Source organism: Lontra canadensis, unplaced genomic scaffold, assembly GCF_010015895.1.
Source record: "Lontra canadensis isolate GAN:19392208 unplaced genomic scaffold, GSC_riverotter_1.0 scaffold184, whole genome shotgun sequence".
Taxonomy (NCBI): Eukaryota; Metazoa; Chordata; class Mammalia; order Carnivora; family Mustelidae; genus Lontra; species Lontra canadensis.
The window spans coordinates 933,237-954,246 of record NW_022631178.1 but is presented as its reverse complement, the minus strand read 5'-3'; the positions used below and the strand labels follow the sequence as shown (position 1 = coordinate 954,246).

Here is a 21,010-nt window from a genome sequence, read left to right as displayed (position 1 = left end):
CAGAGCTGCTGTTTACACAGTCTGCGTGAGGCTGGGGGCCCCGAGAGGCCTGGGCCCCAGCCTGCTCCTTGAGAAACCTCCCCAGGTTGGGGGGAAGCTGGAGCAGGTCTAGACCTGTAGTGTCAAGGTTGGGCCACAGGGAACGGCAGGGGACTGAACGGGCCTTTGTGCTGCCCGGGACACGAGTCCATCAGTGGGGAGAGGCTGAGCGAGGAAGGCTCAAGCCATGGGCACCCACTCTGTAGCCATCGCTGTGCCTTCGTGTTCTCGACGCAGAAACTGAGGCCCGGAGGGTGTCAAGAATTTGCAAGAGGCCACAGTGAGGCAGGAAGGAATGAGGAATTCGAACCCAGGCCCCAAGACCCACACCTGCTCTCCAGGCGTGCAACACAGGGGAATTCTCTGAGGCAGAAAGGGTCAGGGTGAGGGTCAGCCTACTCTGGGTGCAGCAGGGGGGGCTTGTGCCTTCGTTGGGAGGCCTGCAGCCCTCTGGCATCTCTTTAGTCTTCTTCACTCACTCCTCACCCTGGACCACCACTTTGCTTCCTGGGTTGGGGGTAGCACTGAACTAGGGTGATTTGGAGTTTCCAGGTATGAGTGGAAAAGCATTCCAGGCAGAGGGCACAGCAAGGACAACAGCCTGGAGGTGAGAATGAGCCAGGCAGGTTCTAAAACACCAAGAGAACCTGGTGGCCAGAGTCTAGTGTGTCAGGAAGATGGTGGCCTCTTCCCAGGCCTGGAAGGGAGGGTGGCTTTCTGGGGACACAGGAAACCAAGAAAGATGGTGGTATTTTCCTTCTTTCTCTCTTCTCTCTTTTTTCCCCCAGATTTTATTGATTTGAGAGAGAGAGAGAGAGAATGAGCAGAGGCAGAGACAGAGGGAGAAGGAGGAGAGTCCCCGCCGAGCAGCGAGCCCGATGCGGGGCTCGATCCCAGGATCCCGGGGACCATGACCTGAGCCGAAGGCAGAGGCCTAAGCGACTGAGCCCCCCAGGCGCCCTAAGATTCCGGTATTTTCGGTTCCTTCGTTTGTAATTCGATTATTCCCTTCTGTGACTGAGCCCCCCAGGCGCCCTAAGATTCCGGTATTTTCGGTTCCTTCGTTTGTAATTCGATTATTCCCTTCTGTGCGGTTCGAGGAGCCCTTGGATGTGGGAAGAATGTCGGACGTCGAAGGAAACAGACCATGGACCATCAGAAAGCTGGGTCCTGCCTCAGCCCTGCCCAGGCGCAGGTCCAGACTGGGGGGGAGCACGCCGAGACTCGGGTAGGAGAAAGCACCAGCAAGTCAGAGGCACAGGGCGAGCTGCGCGTGGGCCTCTCGGACCCTGAAACAGCGCCGGCTTCCGCGCTGCCAGCAAAGGCGCACATGCCCGCTCTCAAGACCCAGCACCGGGGCCAGCCCCAGGAACTGAGACTCGACCTCCTCCGAGAGGCCGCGCGGGCGGGCCCGCACACCTGACAATAAAACCGCAAAGCCCTCCCCCATCGCTTCTCGGGGACTTACGCCCCGAGAGTCCCACCTCTTTCTTCTCTGAACCTCGCGGAAGAGGCGGGGAGGGGGCGGGGCCGCATCGCGAATGGCCGCCGGTCACGCCAATCAAACTGTCGCACCCTTCGATTGGCCACCGCTGTCCAGCCTTATCTTCCCGTCTCACGGTGCATGCCTTCTTGCGTCACCAGTGCGTTGCCAATCCGCGTGCGCCTCCGCGCTGGAAGATAGTCCCGGCCCCCTCCCCGCGCCCTTAGCCGGCGCCCCCTGCTCCCAGGCCCCAGTTCCCACGAGGCCCGCGCCGCTTCCCGCGGGCGCGCAGCTAGACGAACCGCGCGGTTCGCGAGCGGGAGGCGGCGGAGGGATCCGCGGCGGTGCCGGGCGGGGCGGAGCGCGGGGCGGGGCCTGTCGGGGGCGGGGCGGCGCGCGGGGCGGGGGGCGGAACATGTCTCCCGCCGCAGGAAGATGAGGCAGCGGCGGCGGCCGCGGGCGTAGCGGGCAGGACCGAGCCCAGCGACGCTGGCGGCGGGCAGCGCGAGCTCCGCAAACGCCGCCTCAGCCAGCGCCCCGGCCGCGCACGGGCCCCGCGGGGCGGGCCGCAGGGGGAGGGCCGGGCCACGCGCCGCCGCCGCCCACGCGCGACCCTCGGGGGCCCGGCGCGACGCCCCTTTGTCCGGGGGGGCCGTTCATGCCGCCGCCCCCCGCGCGCTGCGGGCCCGGCCGCGCGGAGCAGGTGAGCACGCCGGACACCGGCGCCCGCGGCTTTGTGCGAAGTCCGCCCGCCCCCTCCCCCCGCGGCCGCGGGCCGGGACCTCGGGGCGGGGGCGCCGTCCGGGGTGCGCCCCGCCGCGGCTCGGGCGTCATTGTTCTCCAACTTTCCGCGCCCCCCGCCCGCCGGGCCGCACTTGGCGAAACTTTGCAGCGCGGCGGGCGGGGCGCGGGGCGCGGGCGCGGGCGGGGGCCCCTCCGCGGGCGCCGAGTTCGGAGGGGGCGGGGAGCGTCCTTTTGTCTGGCGGGGAAGGTGCGGCGGCGCGGCCTGCGGGCGCAGGTTGGGGCCGGCCGGCGGGGGGGCCGGGGCGCGAACATCTGCTGCGCGTTAGCGCGGCCCCGGGCGGCGGCAGCGGCGGGCCGGCTTCAAAGGCTCCTGGGCCGCCGCCTGCACCGGCCGCGGCGGGCGGGGGGGTAGGGGGGGCCGGGGCGGCCGCTCGCAGCGCCTCCCCCTCCTTCCGCGGCGGGCGCCGGCCTCGGAGCCCTGCGACAGCCCCACGTCCCCACGCCTCGGACCGCCCCGGCGTCGGTCTCAGCCGCCCCGCCAGAAAGTGGTTTCGGGCCCGACGAAGTCAGCTTCGCACGCACGCCGGGGGAGGGGCGCTGGGCCGGCCGCGTCCCGCTACCGCCGCGGGCTGGCCGAGCGAGCGGGGGCTTCTCGGGCTGGACCCTGGGTCCCCCCGCGTGTGAGGGGGCCGCCGCCGCCGCGGAGCCCGGGGCCCAGGCCGGAGGGTGCGCGCCCGGCTGCGCTCCGCCTCTTCGGCGGAGGGGGCGGCGGGCCCGGCAGGTGAGCCTCCACCGGCGCTCGGGAACGGAAGCGCCTGCGGCCGGGCCGGGGAAGCCGTGCTTCGGGGACACCCCAGCCCACCCCGGAGCGGCGGGCGAGGGATGTTTTCAAAGTTGCTCGAAAATAATTCCCGGATACATCGTGACAATAAAGCGAGCTGGGGGCGGTTTTTTCTGCGGTCCGAGCTGGGTTGTTTTCTTTGCGTGGGGAGGTGGTGAGGGGTGGAGGGGAGCTTAGTAGGCAGGTCCCTGCACCGGGCGCCCTCCTCCCTTCCCGTGGGGACTCGGGAAGACCGTTGAGCTTGTTTTTAGCTTTGAATTTTGGGGCGACCTGGTTTTCAACAGGCTGGGACAGTTGTTGGGGGGCGGGGGTCACGACATTTCCCGTGGGGTGGGGCCTGGGCTGCCCTCCCTCCTCCATGACGGTGGCACGCTTGGGGGTGCTGCTGTTGGGAAGGAGAGATGGGGGGGGAGAAGGGCGGGTTCTGACGCATTGGGGAAGGGACCACTCCCACCCTGCATCCCCTTTGAAATTTGTCATCTGACTCCTTGGTGGTCTTGGAGGGCTTTAGGGAATGTGTATTTGCGGACTCTCCCCTCTCCCCCCACAAGTGTTCAAACTTCCTGAGGGCTCTGGGGAGAGGTCCCTAGGGGCCCAAAGCAGGGAGTACTGGCAGCTCTGCCCCCACCCCAGGGTCAGGAAGGGGCTCCTTCTGGGAAGACCCAAGCCCTCAGGGCCGTTAGAAGAAGGGCTCTCCCACTCCCCATCTGTCCACCTCTGCCACCATCACTCAGATCTCTTCTTTGCTCTCCGTCTCCCCGTGTGTTTGTCTCCTTCTCTGTAGGGCCGTCTCTAGGCCTGAGGTGCCTCCTGTGGGTCCTGGAGGATGAACCAGCCACAGAGGATGGCGCCCGTGGGCACAGACAAGGAGCTCAGTGATCTCCTGGACTTCAGCATGGTAAGCCGGGGCCCCGCCTGGGTGCCGGCCTGCGTCTCCAGGCTTCCTGGGGCAGAAGCATCTGCCAGAAATACCCCAACAGCCCAGAGCCAGACCTCAGATTTGGCTGGCTAGAAGGGTCCCTGGTGGCTAGGGGCTGGAGGATTTGGGGGGCAGTGGGGCACGTGGGCTGTGGGCCAGCAGTGGCCTTGGCCTCCTGATCTGGAGAGTGGATGTGATCAGGCTTACGCGTTGGCGTGGGGGTAAGAAGGAGGAAGGAAAAAGAACCACCGAGAGCCAAGATGATCGGTATGGGGCAGAGAGCGTGGCCAGTGAGGGTCCCCTCCTCAGTGACTCAGCCACATGGCGGCTAGTGCGACGGGTGGTCAGGAGCCAGGGGGCCCGGGCAGGAAGCCGTGGCAGATCTCGGGAGTGTGGGCGTCTCCAGATGGGTGGGAGCTGCCCCTGTCCCTCCCGTGGCTCCAGGGGCCCTGCAGTGCGTGGCTCCTGCCTGGCTGGACAGAGCTCTGGGGAGGCTGCTGGCTCCCGGTCCTCACGCAGCTCAGCCGAGCCCGGGGGTGGGAGCGGCGGCCTCAGTGTGCTCATCTGTACAGTGGCTCATCTGCCACCGGCGTGTGGTGGTCCGTGTGTCTTCTGGGTGCCTGCAGCCTGCTACAAACACTTCCCCAAGTCCTGCTCGGGCTCCTCCGCCAGGAAGCGCTCTTGGGATCCGAAACGCTTGGGGGGGAGGGTGCTTTCAGTCTGAAGTTCACCCCTGGCAGGAGGCGGCGCAGACCACTGAGGCCTGTCGAAAACAAAAGTCCCCAAACTGAAACGACACTAGCCGTCCTGTGGAAAAACACGGCCGCAGGACAGAGGGCTCCGGCTCCGGAAGGGCCACGCTGGTATTTCTGAGCCATTTTTAAGCCCCGTTTTATTTTTGCTTCCCCGGCTGAGTAACCCAGAGCGCGGCTCACTTGTTTTCTTGTTAAACTGACAGGTCACGGGCTACTGAGCTGGAACAGACTGGGGCCGGGGTGGAGGGGGGTGGGCCCCTTCGCCTCTTCTGGCCAAGAGCTTTGAACCCTCGTTCCCCTCTCCCTTCTTTCCGGTGCGTCCGACCGTCTCCTCCGCCCCAGCTCCCAACCCATTTCACAGATGAGGAAATTGAGGCTGAGGGGTGAGGTGCCCTGTGTCTTCTCTCAGGGCGCACCCGGAGCTGCCTTTCCATTCACCGTCCTTGTCACGAGGAGAGAGGCCTGGTCTGGTCCCGGGGTGCTGAGAGCTCGGCCGTCCCCTGCCGTCCTTCCTTAGCGGCTCCCTCGTACCTGCCCCAGAGAAACCCGGTGCAGTTGTTTTCTCATCAGCTTGGTTTTAGGCTGAGGAGGGCTCAGGAGGGGTAGTGCTCATGGGGCCAGGTTCCTGTGCAGGAGACGCCGCTGTCGGGACAGTGCAAGGGACAGCTTGGCTGCGGTGCTAAGGGCTGCTGGGCCCTGAATTCTCCAAGGGGGTGAGGAGGCTCGTCGGGGCGCGGAGGGCACGTGCAGGACTGGCTTTCAGTGTGCCATGTGGTCAGGGCCCTGGGTCCCTCTCGCAGAAGAGCAGGCCGCTGCTGCAGGGTGTGAGCGGGCGTGTGGGGACGGACAGGGCCAGGGCCCCTTGTGGGCGATGCCACGTCAGCACAGCCCCTGGTACCCGCGGGGACAAAACAGAGACTTGGAATGCAACCCTCCCACCCCCAGGGGCTTGGTTCCCGACCCCCAGGCCTGGGGTCCAGTGGGTTCTGGTTGTGGCTCGGCCAGCCCCTCCCTCGGTGCAGGCGTCCGCTGCCCCCATGGGCCAGGACCCCATGTGGGAGAACAGGGCCCTGGGGAGGCTGGGCCAGTTGAGCGAGCACAGCCACGCCCCAAGCAGGGGTGCAGACCCAGTGAGAACCTGCCTCCTGCCGGGCTCCCCGCCTCCCATGAGCCCCTGCTGCCTGGCCTGCCGTGGCCAGGTGAGCATGTGGCCCGTGTTTCCCTCCTGTAGGATGGGGCGTGGGGACATGGCTCCCTATCCTAGGACTGTCCCAGCTGGTGACGCTGCCCCAGGAGTGCCGCCCACAGGCTCCGTGTCCTCAGCTGGGTGGTGGTGGGGGCTGGGGGTGTCAGCAGCTCCCAGTGAGCCCCTGGCTCCGATTGTAGCCACCCTAGCCGGAATCTAAACCTGGACTCTGGGGGTAGGGTCCGGATGTGTTTTGTTTTGTGCGGTAAAAGGGTTTGTTGGTGTTGGGTTTTCTTGGCTAATGCCGCTAAGCTGTTTAATCCTGAGGGACTTAGCATGGTGGGTTTGGGTAAACTGGGGTGGGGCGGGGGTGGCCCACACAGCACCCAGGACAACCTCCCAGTCACCTGTTGGGGGGTGGGCACTGCCTTTCCCAGGTTCCTCCAGTTTCCTGGGGTTCTGGGCCTCAGTTTCTCCTGAGGGGCCGGTGTGATAAGGGTCCCCAGGCAACCATGGGATACAGAATCTGGCACGTGGGGGCCACTTGACCCAGGTCACCCTCCTCCCATCCCAGCATCTGGGCGGCGCGGCCTCCCCACATGCTGCCACTCAGGGTCTGGGGCATGCAGGACGGGGGGATTCTGGCCTGGCGAGGGCCTTGTGCACAGTCCCCCTTACTGCTGGTCCCCGGAGCAGTACTTTAGTTTTCTAAAGCTGGAACTTAAGGAAAATCTCGTTTGGCTTCTGAGCTTAGGTAGAAAGTTTCCAGTGCTGACACCGGCTACTCGGCTGCAAACAGCAGAGTTGTTTTTTGTGTTACCACTTAAGTAAGTTCTGCACATGGTGTGTGGATCACACTCATGTCCCCAAAATCAAGAGCCGTCCGTTCAGCGGCACTGCTAGCAGCGGGCTGGGCTCCCTTGCGTGCCGTGTGGCCCCTTCTCTGCTTTTCTTGCCTGGGGTCTCCCGTGAGATGGTTCCCTAGGCAGAGCTGAACCCATGCTCCTCTCTCTCTCCTACAGATGTTCCCCCTGCCAGCGGCCCACGGCAAGGGCCGGCCCACCTCCCTGGCCGGCGCCCAGTTTGGAGGCTCAGGTAGGATCCTGTGGCTCAGGGCAGCGGGTGGCTGGTCAGGCAGCAGGGCAGGGGGGAGGCAGTCACAAAGCGGAGGTGGTTGGGGACCGTCTACGAGGAGGTGCTGTTTGAGTGGAGACATGCGGGGGGTTCAGGGCGAGGGGCACAGCCTGTGCAAGGGCCTGGAGCAGAGCCGGTGCTGGCGTGTTGGAGGAGGAGCAGAGGGAGTGGGGGGTAGGGAGGGCAGGGGGAGCGAGGAAGGTCCTGGAGGGCCTTGGGGTCTTGGCTTTTACCCCGGGGGGGGAGGAGCCTTTCTGTGACTCTGGGATTTGGGATGGAAGGGTTTGTCTGGGAGTCGTTTATAAGTGCCCCAGGGCATCTAGTGTGTTCTGGCTGGGGAAGGAAGGGGTTTTTCAGGGGCGGGTGGTGCTCAGACACCCTCGCAAGGGGGGACGTTGTGTCATGTCCGCTCCCCTCCCCATGCTGGCCCCCCTGTGCCTGAGGAAGCAGCCGCAGACTGACCGAGTTGTGTCTGAGCTGGAAATCCCCACAGGCCGTCTTGCCGCCTCCCCCAGAAATACCTCCCAGGCGCTGGGGTGCTACCCTTTGTCTGGCTTGGGCAGAGGGCCAGGCCCTGGGGGTCTTCTTGGAGGAGACGGCACAGGCGTTCCCTGGTCTCCCCCGGGCCTCTGCCCCGGTGGTCTTCCCTCCTCCGGTGCCCACTTGGGGCCAGCACCCCGAGTCAAAGCCGCAGCTCCTGGGGGAGGTGCCATCTGCGGCCCTGCCCTGATCACTTGGGATGGGGACAGGGTGTGCTCGTTCCAGCCTGGGAGGCCCCCGTCCTGGGTCTGCAGCCGGGGCCTCCTCACCCAGGTCTGTTCGAGCCGTCAGCGCCACCCGAGCCTGGCGTGGCTGGGGACATGGGACCGGGAACCCAAGGACCGGAGCTGAAGGGCATCTCCTCACTGCCACCCCAGGCAGGAGACACTGTGTCGCCTGCGGCAGGCGGCAGACCCGTGAGCCTGTTTCTTCATCTGTAAGAGGACGCGTGCCTACGGCCCGCCAGGTGCTTCTGCGAGCCCGCGGCCTTGAGGGCTTCGGAAGCTGGAGGTGGGTGCGTCCAGGAGGAGCCCTCCTGGCCCTGCCGTGAGGTCGCAGTCTCAGGCCTGGGCTTGGCCCTTCGTGGGGTCTCCCTGCTCTGAGCTTGCTTCCCCCCTCTTCTGCCTGGTGGGGCTGGTCCTCGGCAGGTGGGCCCGGGAAGCTCCCCTGCGGGCTCCCGGGCGCTCCTGGGCCCCGCCAGCCTCGTGCGTCCTCCGGGCCGGCTGGCCTCACGCGTCCTGGTCTCCGTCCCGTCCCCAAGTCAGCCAGTTCTCCCCGTGCAAGCTCCCTGCGCGTGGGCCATGGCTCCGTGGGCGGCGTGGGGGGTCTGCCTGGCCCTCCGCTCCAGCGGTGGGGGGGGGGGACCTGGAGCCGTGTGCGCCGTCGGTTTCCTGGTTTGCACCTGAGTCGGAGAATGCTCCAGAGGAGGAAGCTTTCCCGTGTGCGCTCTCCAGAGACTGTGAGGCTCAGAGCCGGGTGATGGCGTGTCGTCTGCCAGGGACCGCGGGGTCCGAGGCCACCGGACATCCGTAGCCACGCACGGACGGGCAGAGGACACTGTCGTCTTTGCAGCTTTCTCATTAGAACTGTGAACGGAGGGCGTGCTCGGGGCGAAATCCCTCCGCTCGGGGCGAAATCCCTCCGCTCGGGACTCCATCGACGACCCAGTCAGCCAGGGCCGGGCGGGGGTCCCGTGGAGGTCAGTCCCCTGAGCGTGCCTCTCTGGCCCAGCGCCTTCTCCGCTGCAGGTTGTTGCGCGTCTGCTCCCACTGGGCGGGTGACAAGGACTGTGCCGTTTCTGGGGGCATTTAGGTCGCTCATCGTGGGTGGACACCTTTTTGAAAGTTTGTTGGCCGTGAGCTCTTTTCTGATGAGTTTTCGTTACTGTCTTGAGCAAATGCAGCCCCCACTCCTGACCCCTCTTTGGAGTTGACCGTTGTCTTTGGAATCGTCCTGGATTGCTAGGAAGAGACCCGTAGGAGGAGGTCAAGGGCATCCCTCCCCAGCCGTGACCCGCACGCCCGTAGCCTGGGAGCCGACCTTGGTAGCGTCCAGACGTGGTTCAGATCTTCTGTGTCCCGTGCGCCGTACGGCTCGCGTCTGCTTGTGTGTTGGGGGGGTCTACACGCTTGTCTCCCGCCTGGAGCGCCATTAGCCCGTGATCACAGTCCAAGTGCCGACCTGTCCCTGCCTGCCGCCGCATCACACCCGCCTGCCGCCGCATCACACCCGCCTGCCGCCCTTCACCCCAGCGGCCGCTGACCGACTGTCCTCTAGCTCTGGTGTTTTGTCCAGTTGAGAACGTCAAGGACACTGAAACCACGCGAGACCGCGGGACCTTCCGAGGTCGGCTCCTCGCGCTGACCGGGGCTCCCTGGATGCCTGTCGCGGGTGCCGGCGGTGTCTTCCCGTCGCTGCCCGGTGAGCTCCCGGCAACCGCAGCACCAGTCCTGACCGCGGACTGTCTCGCTCTCGCCGAGCTCCGCGTTCCAGGCACCGACCCTGGGTCGTGGGAGTCGTTTGTCCTCACAGGGCGGGGACTAAGCGGAGGATCGTTGCTGTCGCGCTTTGTGACCGTCGCGGGTAAGCCCCGGCCGCTCCCGGTCATGGCTCTGCCGCGGCTCCTCCCGTCGGAAGGTGCTCGTCTGTTGCGATCTGTGTTGCGGCTGTTTCCGGATTTCATTTATGACTTGCTAAAGACGGAGGTTTTTAGTTGGTCCTGACGTTTCCTAGATTTCACGTTCACGCTGTCAGGTCTTTCTGCTTGTGGCATCCTGGCCTTGGGGCCGCTCTGGAGAGCCCCCAGGAGTCCCGGGACGCTGCTCGTTCGGTGGCACAGGTGGGAGGCTCTCGAGGGCCACTGCTGCCTGTTACCCGAGGCCGAGGAGCGAGGAGGGCGTGGGAAGAGACGGCAGACGGCAGAGGGCACAGTGTGCAGAGCAGGGATGGGAGGAACACGCTGGAGGGCGAGGGTCTCGGCGGAGGAGCGGTCGCTGTCGTGTGGGCGGCCGTTCCCGGCCAGTGCGCACGATGCGCTCTCCGGGGGGCTGCCCTGAGCTGTTGGCGTGGCTGGGAGCGGGCCCGAAACCGGGGCTCGTGGGGGCACCCGTCCTCGCTAGACGCCCATGTCCGCGAGAGGCTGGTGGTCCCCGGGGAAACGTCTAACACGGAGGAGAAGACACTTGAGTGCGCGCCGTACCCCGGGAGAACGGGGCCGAAAACCAGGAAGAAAGGGCCAAAGATCAGAACAAAGTAAGAAACCGGAGCGCTGGGAGATCGCGGGATTTCTGTGTGCGTGTGAACGCGGCCCGAAACGGAGCCGAGGGGTCCGGGCAGAGCTGCGTGCGGCGCGTGGGGGAGAGCGCCGGGAAGGAGCGTCCACGTTACAGCGGGGCTGTGTCCATATCCGCCTTGTGGGGGGGTGGAGGGCGCCTCCTGGGGTGCCAGATGGCCGTGAAGTTCTGTCCTCCTCCGCCTTCCCGCCTGCTCCTGCCTTGGCCCCCCCAGGGGTAGCGGCTGCGTGATCTGTCCTGCCCCTGCCCCTGCCCCTGCCCCTGCCCCTGCCCCTGCCCCTGCGGTCCTTCCACGGGGTCCCCCCACCCGTTCAGACTTGCGATTCTGGGCTGTGGTCTGGGTGCAGTCTCACCCACCGCCCTGGAGGCAGACCCTGTAGGGATGTGTCACAGTGTCCACTGCGTAGCTGACTTTGGGAGGAGCCGTCCGTCTCCACCACACTGTTTCCTGAAGCCAGAACCCGGTGTTCCCCCGTTGGTTCAGGTTCTTTGTCTTGAGCCGTGGGGTTTCGAGGAGAAACTATGGAAACTGAGGTACGAGGCCCTTGGCTTTTCTACGGTCCCTTTCCGTTCTGTCCCATAGCCTCCAGTGAGGGTGCCGTGGTCCGGGGCCCTCTCCGTCCTGCTGGCCTCCTGACATCCGTTCCCTGTTCGTGTTCGTCCCTTGGCTTGGTTTTCCCGCTGACCTGTCCAGCCGTCCTTGGGCCCCTCACCTCCCATGTCCCATGCAGACGCTGTGTGCCTTTCCGCAGTGGCCGGGGTTTCTAGAACCGCAGGTGTGTGCTCCTGGGCTTGGGAGAACCGTCAGCAGGACTAGGCCTGACGCGCGTGGTCACCTGGAGGTCCCTCCTGCCGTAGGTGTGCGTGTATCACACCCAGGGCCCTTCCCTCGGGTCCCACGTGGCGTCCACCACAAGCGTGGTCTCAGCTTTCCTTCGCCGCCGCATCCTGGCACTGTCCCCAGGACCGGCCCACTCCGGCCCAGCCCTGTGCCCGTGGTTCCCGAGTCGCGTGGCCAGGGGCTTCTGTGGGCAACCTCTGCACACTCTGGACCCGGCTCTGGGGAATGGTCTCTGGCATGGGGGACCCGGCCCGCCTCCCTGTTCGTGTTCGAGCCCCTTTCTCCCCGCAGTGATGCCTGTCATGATTTTGTCCGCGCCTCCTTTCAACTCTGGCGTGGTCTGCGGAGAAAATTCTCGGTCGGGACACACGGTGACGTGGCCAGTGGGGACTTTGCGGCTTCCAGAGTCCCCTGTCCCTGTTTGTCGGGAGGCAGAGCCCACGCTCCGGTTCTACGTCTGGCGGCTTTCCCTCTCTGTTCTCTGTCCGAGGCTCCGCCACCTCGATCTCTCTCTCACTCACCGTCGTTCCCGGGAACAGCGGAGCAGGCGTCCGTCACCGGTGCGCATCCGCCCAGCTGCTCCTCTCTCCCCGACTTCTTTCCAGCTTGTGGCGGGTGGTTTTGTTTGACCCTGGGCCGCGGGGCTGCTGTGCTTGTGGACCTCCGCTTGGGGCCTGGTGTTGCGGGGCCCGTGTTTCTGTCCCGTTGTGTTCTTGGGGGCCGTGACCGTGGTCACGTGGCCGTCCGTTTTTCAGAGATACTTGATACTTCTTTTTAAAGAACGTTCTCGCTGAGTCCCGTTCCTTCAGAGAGCCCTGATTCCAGGAGGGGCCAGCGTCTGTCCATCTCGTGTTGAGGTCAAGAGTGCAGAGCCGCGGCCCCGAGGTGCTCCCTGCGCACCCCCCAGGGCTTGTGTGTGCCGGGGGTGGGGTGCTGGGTTTCAAGACTCCCAGAGCTCAGGTCAGCGGGGCTGTCTCCGTCCGGCCTGTCCTCCGTGAAGCCCTTCCCCCCGCCCCGACTGGGCCCTGGACGTGGACATCTGACTCCTTGCTCACATCGCGTGCCGTGTACACGTGGCCTCCCGAGGTGCCCGGCCATGGCCGTCTGTACGCTTCCTCGCCGCCTCGCGTGGGCCACACGTTTTCCCGAGCAGGTTTGGGTGGGGGGTCCGTGCTGGTCCGCAGCCTTGCTGGGGGTTCTCTCGGGGTCTTAAGTAACGCGTGTGAACCTCCCGATGTGGCCTTCCCAGCCCCCAGGGGAAATCAGACGTCCCTTTCCTGCAGGAAAGCAGAGCAATGAGCCGCTTCCCCACCTGACAGATCGCCCTCGTGGGGAACGTTTCTCGGCGAGAGTCTGGGCACAGTGGTTACCGGGGCGGGGGGGCCCCGAGCAGGTGACCTGGCCTCTCCCCGCTCCCGCCGCTGCTTCGTCTGTGGAACAGCAGGGCGGCCGCTGCGGCTCACTGGCCCGAGGGCCCCTGCCCCCAGCCATCCTTGATGTCAGGACGTGTGTGCGTCTCTCGTTCCCTTCTTCGCGTTCTCGTTCCTTTTTCTCAGGTTGTCCACGGGCTCGGACACGGGCCGTCAGCTGCGCAGGCTGTGGGGTTAGACCAGGTCTTGGCTGCCCATCCTCTGGGAGCCCCGACTGTCCCCAGCTGCGTGGTGGACGCCCTTGCCACGTGGCCGCTCTGCACGCCGCTGCCTCCGTTGCTGCCCGTCCGAGTCTCCTGCGTGTTGGTGGGGCTGCCACTCGGCTCGCATTTTCTGCTTTCTCACTCTTTCTCTCAAGTCTCTTCTGCTCCCAGACTCCCTTAAGGGTGCCTGGTGGCTGCCGCCTTGGGTGGTCTGTTTGCAAGATACACCCCAAATCCGGGCCCCCCGTCCACATTTGGCGTGTCTCTGTCTTCTGTCCGTTCTTGCCTGGAAGCCCCAGGTTGGCTTCTGGGCTCATGTTGGGGACAGGTCCTCCCCTCCCCACACTCGGCTTCCACACGGGCACCCTTGAGCCTGAAACTGGTCGGGCATCTTCCTGAAGTTCGCAGGAAGGGGGAGGGAGGGCGCCCTCCGCAGCGTAGCCCTGTGGCCCCGTTCCTCTGTGAATTACCACGTGTGTGTGGGACCCGCCTTACGTGGGGCTGGCTCTGCCACCCGGGAAACCCCAGGTTGGGGGTCCTCCTACTGTTAGAGGGGTGGGGCGTGGCCTCTACTCACTTCCTCTTCCGTCTCCAGTCCACTTGCGCTCGGGTCGCACAGGGGCCCCTGCTTTCCTGCCCCCACGCTCGGGCGGATGTGCCCGGGGTCCTGGGCCTGCCTGGCACCTGCCTCTTCTCGTGCTGTCGGCGATGTTCTCTAACGTTTTTTTTATTTGTTTGTTTGTTTGTTTTTTAGATTTTATTTATTTGACAGAGATCACAAGTAGGCAGAGAGAGGGGGGGGAAGCAGGCTCCCCGCTGAGCAGAGAACCCGATGCGGGGCTCGGTCCCAGGACCGTGGGACCATGACCTGAGCCGAAGGCAGAGGCTTTAACCCACTGAGCCACCCAGGCGCCCCTCTAACCTGCTTCTGACCCTTTTCACTGTTCTGGTCGCAGCCAGGTCTGGAGAACTTACTAAACTCTGAAGCTGTGCCGGCCAGACAGGGAAGCGTTGTTGTGCGTGAGCAGAAGGCAAAGGATAAAGCAGAGGAGCGGGGATGTGGGCTGGGTGGGCTGAGTGAGCCGGGGTTCAGGGCACGGCCTGGTGTGCCCCCGCAGGTTTTGAAATGGTACAGGAATGTCAGCGTCGACACCCGGGGCGCCTGGGAGCCTCTGCCAGATGAGCGTCTGACTCTGGTTTTGGCTCAGATCCTGATCTCGGGGTCGTGGGCTCGAGCCCCACATCGGGATCCACGCTCAGCACGGCGTCTGCTCCAGAGTCTCTCTCTCAGCCCCGCCCTTCCTCAAATAAGTCTTTAAAAAAAAATAGTTAATCCTGAAGTCCCAGGAGGAGAGCCCCGCGGAGGAAGGGCTGCCTCCATGTCCACCCTCGCAGAGATCGTGACCCTCCACCAGACCTTTCGTGACGCCCCCAGCGGGGCTCCCTGACGCACGCCCGCCGTTTGGGGGCGGCTGATGGTGAGCGGGAAGAGCCAGAGAGTGCTGGGCTGCGTGGGGTTCCGGGGCTGCCCGGTGAACCGCGAGGAGGAAGGAGTTCCGTGAGCAGCTGCGCAGTGGCCGCCCTCCCACGCCCTCCGACCGGGTGCCGACGGCATCTCGGCAGCTGCGGCAGTGGCTCCTTTTCAGTGGTTCGCTTCTGGCCCACGCTGTCCGGCACAGCCACCACGGGCCGCAGACGGTCACCTGAATTTACGTTATTGAAAGTCACACAGGAGCGGAAGGTCCTTCCCGCCGCCACGCACACTGGCCACGTCGATGACGAGCAGCTGCGCCAGGTGGGGACGGGCCGGCAGGCAGCGTGGCCCCGCGGAAGCCCTCGTGGAGACGGGCCCGTGGGGCAGGTCCAGCGAGGGAGGGAGGCCCGGATGTTGCCAAGGCTGTTTCTGGGGGGCCGGCCCTGCGTGGGCCATGCCAAGAAGACCCAGAGGACCCTGGGCTGGGAGGGGACGGGAAGGCGACAGCCCCCGAGGAGGGCGAGGAGTCTGCGGGTGTGGGGTCTGACGGGGCAGAGCTCGGGGTGCACGGGGGGTTCCACTCTGCGGTTGGGGCTGGTCAGGGATGAGCTGCGGGGTGAAGGGTGGTCGGTGCCACGGGGGCTGCTGGGGGGCGGAGCCACGGTTTGTGGCAGGCGGGTGGCAGGGAGCTTCCTCAAGTTCCTGGGTCTGGAGTGTGGGAGGAAACCCCACTTGGTGGGGGACGCTGCTGCAGGTCGACGCGGGGAAGGCGTGGGGGGAGGCAGGGAAGGGCGGCTCTGACCGGCGGCAGGGAGGAAGGAGGGCAGCCGCTCTGGGGGTCCAGCTGGGCATCTGGGGGAAGGTGCACTCCCAGAGCTGGGCTCATGACCACCTGGGCTTTGCCTGCCCCACAGTGTAAGCCCAGCCCTGGTCCCTGGTCCCTAGTTGGGGCTGCTGCTTACGGTGTTGCCAGCTTCAGGAATCTTCCTTCCTACTGGCGTTGGCCGAGCTGCTCCACAAGGGGCCAGCTGCTCGTCTGCCCTTGTTTAGGGAACAAGCGGGCGCGGTCGCATGGCAGTAACCCCCTAGGAAAGCGGGAGGCACAGGGATTGTCAGGGGGCTTTGGGGGGGCTGCCATGGTATCTGGGCTGCAGTTGCTGGCAGAGGACGGGCCACCAGTATCTGTGTGGGGGCCCCTCTGAGCCCCCTTGTCTCAGGGTAAGGCCTGCGGGGGAGGGGCCCGGGCCTCGTGGAGGGCGGGCAGCTCACCCTGCGGCCTGGGCCTGGTCCTCCATCGCCCTAGCTGCCAGGGGCAGGTGCACGGCTCCTTCCCCCCGCCCCCGCCAAGCCCTTGGGCCCTGCCGTGTGTGGGCCTTCGCAGAGTGCCCTCAGCCCTGGCCCGGCCCCGGCGGCTCCCACCCCAAACAGCCTCCACTGCCCCCAGAAACACGCCCTCTGGAGAAGAAAGGCGTGAAAAGATCGCATTCCGACGGCTGTGTTTGGTTCTATTAGTACGTTTTAATTAGAACACGAACAAGGGATGTTATGAATATTCATAATGGTTATTAAAACGTACGATTAACTGGTGGGGGGGTTAATAACGGTGAGTGGGGTGGTGGGGGAGGGGCCGTCCCTAGTTTTGACATCTCGAGGGGAGGGGGCCGGTGAGGGTTTCCCCAGAAAGGAAAGCCGGCAGCTTGGGGCTCCCAGGTGCCCTTCACACAGGGGTAGGCTGCGGGCACCCAGTTGGAGTTGCCCTCAGACGTGGTCTGTTGTGGTCTTGGCATGTGGCCTGCCTGCTCACCGTGGCAGGGTCCTGGCCCCTCCAGGGGCACATTGTGGGGGGCCGCTCCAGAAGGAGAGAGGTGGCAGGCAAGCAGGTGTAGAGGGAAAGGGAGGCTTTTGCTGGGGGTACATTGCTCAAGGTCACCCCTGCCTCAAGGGCTACTACTCCACTCCCTGGTGTGGATTCTGCAAACCTGGTGGCAAATGCCTGCTGGACTCTGGGACCACAGGAGCCCCCGCCGGGTGCACACGACCCTCCCACCCCCACTAAGCAGCCCCCTGCTGCAATCATGGTGGAAATTTTTTATTAGAAAATAAAATCTAAATGTGGTATATGCATATTCATTAGGTGCAGGGATTAATATGCATAATTATGCAAATCAGGCAGCCATTAAACACTAGTTTGGGGGGATAATGACTGACACAGAAGCATTGCGGCAGCATGAAGTTCGGAAGAAGTTTCTGATTAGGTTGAGCGGGATGGGGGTGGGCCGGCCCAAAGGTTCCCGCCGCCTTCCCCGAGTCTAGCTGTGTGGGGTCACGGCATGGTCGAGGGGCTGGGGACAGGTCCCTCTACCCCGGCCCCGGGCTGCCTTGGGGCCTGCAGAGTGCGGCGGTCCACCCTCCTGTTCCAGAGGAGAGAAACGGGACAGAGGGCTGGTGCTGGGGCCGGCGGGAGCCCAGGACCTGACCCACGTGTGTTTGTCAGGCCGCACTGTCTTGTCTTGCTGCCTCTTGTGGACAGGGTAGAGCCCGGCCTGGGAAGGCGCTGTGCCTCCTGGCTGGGGAGTCCTGGGTGGTGTCCCGGACTGCTGGGGGAGATAAGGGTCCCACCCTGCCCCACCCAGAGCTCCAGACCCGATCCTCTGCCCTGTGAGTTAACTCCTGCTGCGCCATGGGCCTCTCCTCGCTGGGGCCCCTTAACCCCAAAGGGGCTGCCAGCTTGGCCCTGGAAGGTAGTGGCAGCTGAGTTGTTACTTCAACAGAGGAGGGGCTCTGCGTCCTGCGTTGTCAGGGATGGGAAGGGAGAGACCCCCACTTCCCGAGACCCGAGATTTCATGGTGCCCTCGAGGGACTGAGCCTGGTACAGACGCCCCCAGTCCCTCATGGTCAGTGCTAGGCTGAGGGAGAAACGAGATGCTGCGGGGAGGAGGCTCTGAGAGGGCTCGGCCCAGGATGGGCATCATGGCTGGGGCATTGATGGATGGGTAGGAGTTTGCTGGCAGATGTAGCTAGTAGAATTGCTTTTTGAACTATAGGCCTGAAGGTGTACTGAGTGCCAGGGTGTCTGGGGTGCTTCCCACAAATGGAAGCTGTTTGTCTTGTTTTTCAAGATTTACTATTAGGGCACCTGGCTGTTTCTGTTGGTTGAACGTCTGCCTCCGGCTCAGGTCATGATCCCAGGGCCCCAGGATCGATTGCCACATCTAGAAGCCTGCATCACCCTCTGTGTCTCCCTCTGCATCTTTCTCTGTGTCTCCTAAACAAATAAGATCTTTAAGGGAGAAAAAAACTATTTTTAAGGAACGCCTATACCCAACGTAGAAATCGAACTTACAGCCCTGAGATGGAGAGCTCCGTGCTTCCCAGCGGAGCCCGCCGGGCGCCCCCTGGCAGTTTAGATAGGGGCAGAGGGAGGGCCAGGCTGGGTCAGAAAGGGCCCGGGCTTCTCCCTGAACTGCTGGGAGCCACAGCTGGCTTGGGAACAGGCTGGGGGTGAGGGTGCCCTGACTCTCTTCTGTTGCCTGCAGGGCTGGAGGACCGGCCCAGCTCGGGCTCCTGGGCCACTGGTGACCAGAACAACTCCTCCTTTGACCCCAGCCGGGTAAGGAACCTCTGTGAGGCCCGAGACCTGGGTTTCCCTTCTCCGGGGTGGGGAATACATGGGAAACTGAGGTTCGCCGGGGAGGCAGAGGCCAGCCTGGTCTCCTCGGCCCAGAGATGCAGGTGCCGGCCCTGACTTGGGCACTCACGGGCATGCCTGCCTTCTGGAGCCCGTGTCCCCAGCCCCCTCATGGCCTCTGCCTTCACAGACCTATGGGGATGGCACGCACTTCAGCGAGCCCCACGGCAGCCTGTCTTCATCCACATTCCTGGGTCCCGGGCTTGGAGGTGAGTGTCTGCGCGGCCCCGGCGCCCCCATGCTCCCCTGTGGTCCTCAGGGTGTGGGGTGTGAGCTCAGGGCCCCTGCGCTTTGGCGGGCTCTCCCAGAGCACAGGACGTGGGTGGCCGTCCGTGGCCTGCTGCCCGCAGGAGAGCGGGCTCGGGAGTCCTGGCAGCTCAGGGAGGCAGTCCGAGCCGGGCTGGGTGCTTCTGAGGGGGGCTGAGAAGGTCAGGATTCGGGCAGTCTGGGCTTGAGTCCCTCCCACCGGGACCCAGGTGAGGACTGTCCCTTCCGGAGCCTCAGTGTCCTGACTGCGAGACCGGGACCCTCATAGCATTTTCCGTGTGGCACGTGGTAAGGCCTTGCCTGGCTCCCGGGGCCCGCAGCCTCCCCAACCTGCAGATGGGCACGTGAGGCCTGGCATGAAGGGACCTGCCAGGGCACCGTGGCTTGTGGGGGCGCGTGAGTGCGTGGTTGTGAGGGTCCCTGGGACTGGGTGCACGGTGGGAGCTGGGCCGTGCATGGCGCCAGGGACAGCCTGTGTGGTGGGAACTTGTGCCCATTTCCCAGACCAGCAGGGTGAAGGCCCATCCCGTGTGTGGCCTGGGGTGGCCTATGCCCCTGCAGGGGGTCTGCTTCCTTCTGCCTGTTCCTTCCTCCCGCTTTTTCCTGATGTGCGCAGTTTCCCACAGCCGGGCTTAGTCAGCAGAGCCCAGAGCCCAGCTGGGTCCCAGGCCTGCCATGTGGCACCCAGGCCTGCCCAGCGAGCTGGTGGGGAGGTGGGCACGGTGCAGAGCTCCCCGGGCCGCGCTGTGGGCCCCAGCCTGCTCTGGCTCCCCGGGGGGTCCTGCTGCTGTGCGGGCCCAGCACACAGATTCCGGTCCCTGCTCTGTGCCCACCGGGCTCACGGGTGACACGGGGTTCCCTCACGGAACCTCCATTTCCTCTTTTTGTCAGCTCCATCCTGTGTCTCAGGATGCCCCTCTGTGGTTTCTGCTGTATATCGGGCCTGAACCTCAATACCCCATTCTTGCAAGGGGAGCTGAGAGTCTGGGAGGGGAAGCCACCTTCCTGGGTGGAGCCTGGACCTGTTGTGGGGCGGGCCAGCCTTGCTACCCATGCTGACCCTTGGAGGAAGGAAGCACCAAAACCTCCCCGCCCCCTCCGCCACCGCTGGTCACTCTCTGGACGGGGCAGCCCTCCTCTGGCCTCTAGGCCTTGGTGGTCCTTCCATGTGCCCCGCATTGCCTGCCCCGAGGGCTCATGGGAGGCAGGACTGGGGGCACCTTCTGTGGAGCTTTGTCCCCCCCCCCCGCCCATCCCCCAACAACACCCGCTCCAAGAGCTTAGCCAAAATTGTAACTTCTCGGTAAAGAAACTGAGAGACTTTCTTCCCTAGTTTGGCAGTAATTCTGGTCAGTTGGCCCAGCATCTGAATGCCTCTCTCTCACTGAGGCTGCTGACAGTCCCCCCTCCGGGGACACCAGCACCCGGCTGGACCCTGATTGAGCCAGGGACTCTGCTTCAGGGGAGGCCAGAGCCAGGTGCCCATCTACACTGGGGCTGCTGGGCAGGATCCGTCCCCACAGGCCCCTTCTCACCCAGAGCTGTCACGTGCTTGTTGAGCTAGCCGCTGGCTGGGTCTGAACCTCACAGGTGCACAGGACCCCCAGCCTGTCTCTGGAACCCAGCCCCCTGGGGACAGATGCCTCCCGACTGTGAGTGGAGGAAGGGGAGGGCAGTGTCTGTCGCTGCTGTCCCACCTCGCAGGACATATGGGGACCCTGGTGGTTTGCTGAGTCTCCTGAAGGTCCTCCTGGAGCAGTGTCTGTCCCAACTCCTGCTTGTGTCCCAGGCTGACGGGGAGACCAGCATCCCAGAGGAGTTCACTCGTATTGTACACTGATAGAGCGCCCACTGTATGCTGGCGTGGGCCTGGTGCCGGGGCAGCCTGTTGGGACACGCTGTCCCTGGGGTCAGCCCCCAGCAAGTCTTTCCTCCTCCAGGCAAGGGCAGCGAGAGGAGTACGTATACCACCTTCGGGAGAGACGCGGGTGTTGGCGGCTTGAGTCAGGTGAGGCCCGCGTTGGAGGCCAGGGCACCGGGTCTGCTGATCCTGCTGACCCCGGAGCGGGGGCTGTGGTCATTTATCTGCCCAACTGCCTTTCCCTTTGGGATTGTTGTCCAGTCCGAAGCAGGCTCCCTGGGCCAGGCCGTCCAGCTGGTTGTGAACAGGGCAGGTGGGTTGCTCGGGAGGCCATGGCCCCCGTGCCACCGCTCCTAGACCTGGGGCCCAGGCTGGGGGTCACCATGCACAGTGTGTGTGGGGGCGGCTGAGAGACATGTGCCCACTCCTGAGTGGCAGGCGGGGACATGGAGGCCAGCCTGGTAGCTCTGAGGCCCTGCCCCCTACTGCCCCTGCTGGTCCTAGGTGCCCCCCCACCCACCCTCCCAGGCAGCCCAACCCATGGGCGCCCAGCACAGGTGAAAGTCTCCCCATGCTGGTCCAGCTGGGAGGCTGTGGGGGCAAGTGGACAGCAGCCAGCCACCGTGGCCCCCTGCCTGCAACTCCTTGGTGCAGCTAGGCCTCGTGCCAGGGGGTGCCACCCATTTGCACACCGTGTCACATAGGAGCACGGCACTTGTGACGGCTGAGCGCCAGCCAGGCCCAGGGCACCCCGTCTGTGTCCACGGCACCTGTGCCCGTTCTGCAGACGGGAAGGCTGAGGCATGGGACTG

The 21,010-nt window shown here is 64.8% G+C and overlaps 1 protein-coding gene across 19 annotated transcripts in view; it reads left to right on the top strand.

The window, feature by feature from the left end:
* The first annotated feature begins 2,097 nt into the window (after positions 1-2,097).
* Positions 2,098-21,010, top strand: part of TCF3 (transcription factor 3) — a 30,458-nt gene continuing 11,545 nt past the window's right edge. For 18 of the 19 annotated variants that reach the window (XM_032846950.1, XM_032846944.1, XM_032846947.1 and 15 more), the window contains exons 1-5: positions 3,684-4,005; positions 6,990-7,062; positions 17,919-17,992; positions 18,201-18,279; positions 20,278-20,345. In XM_032846950.1, the coding sequence (XP_032702841.1) occupies positions 3,934-4,005; positions 6,990-7,062; positions 17,919-17,992; positions 18,201-18,279; positions 20,278-20,345 (366 nt within the window). In that variant the 5' untranslated portion in view covers positions 3,684-3,933. Of the gene's footprint in view, positions 2,226-3,683; positions 4,006-6,989; positions 7,063-17,918; positions 17,993-18,200; positions 18,280-20,277; positions 20,346-21,010 lie in introns of those variants that run through there. The other variant, XM_032846943.1, reaches the window with a different exon arrangement.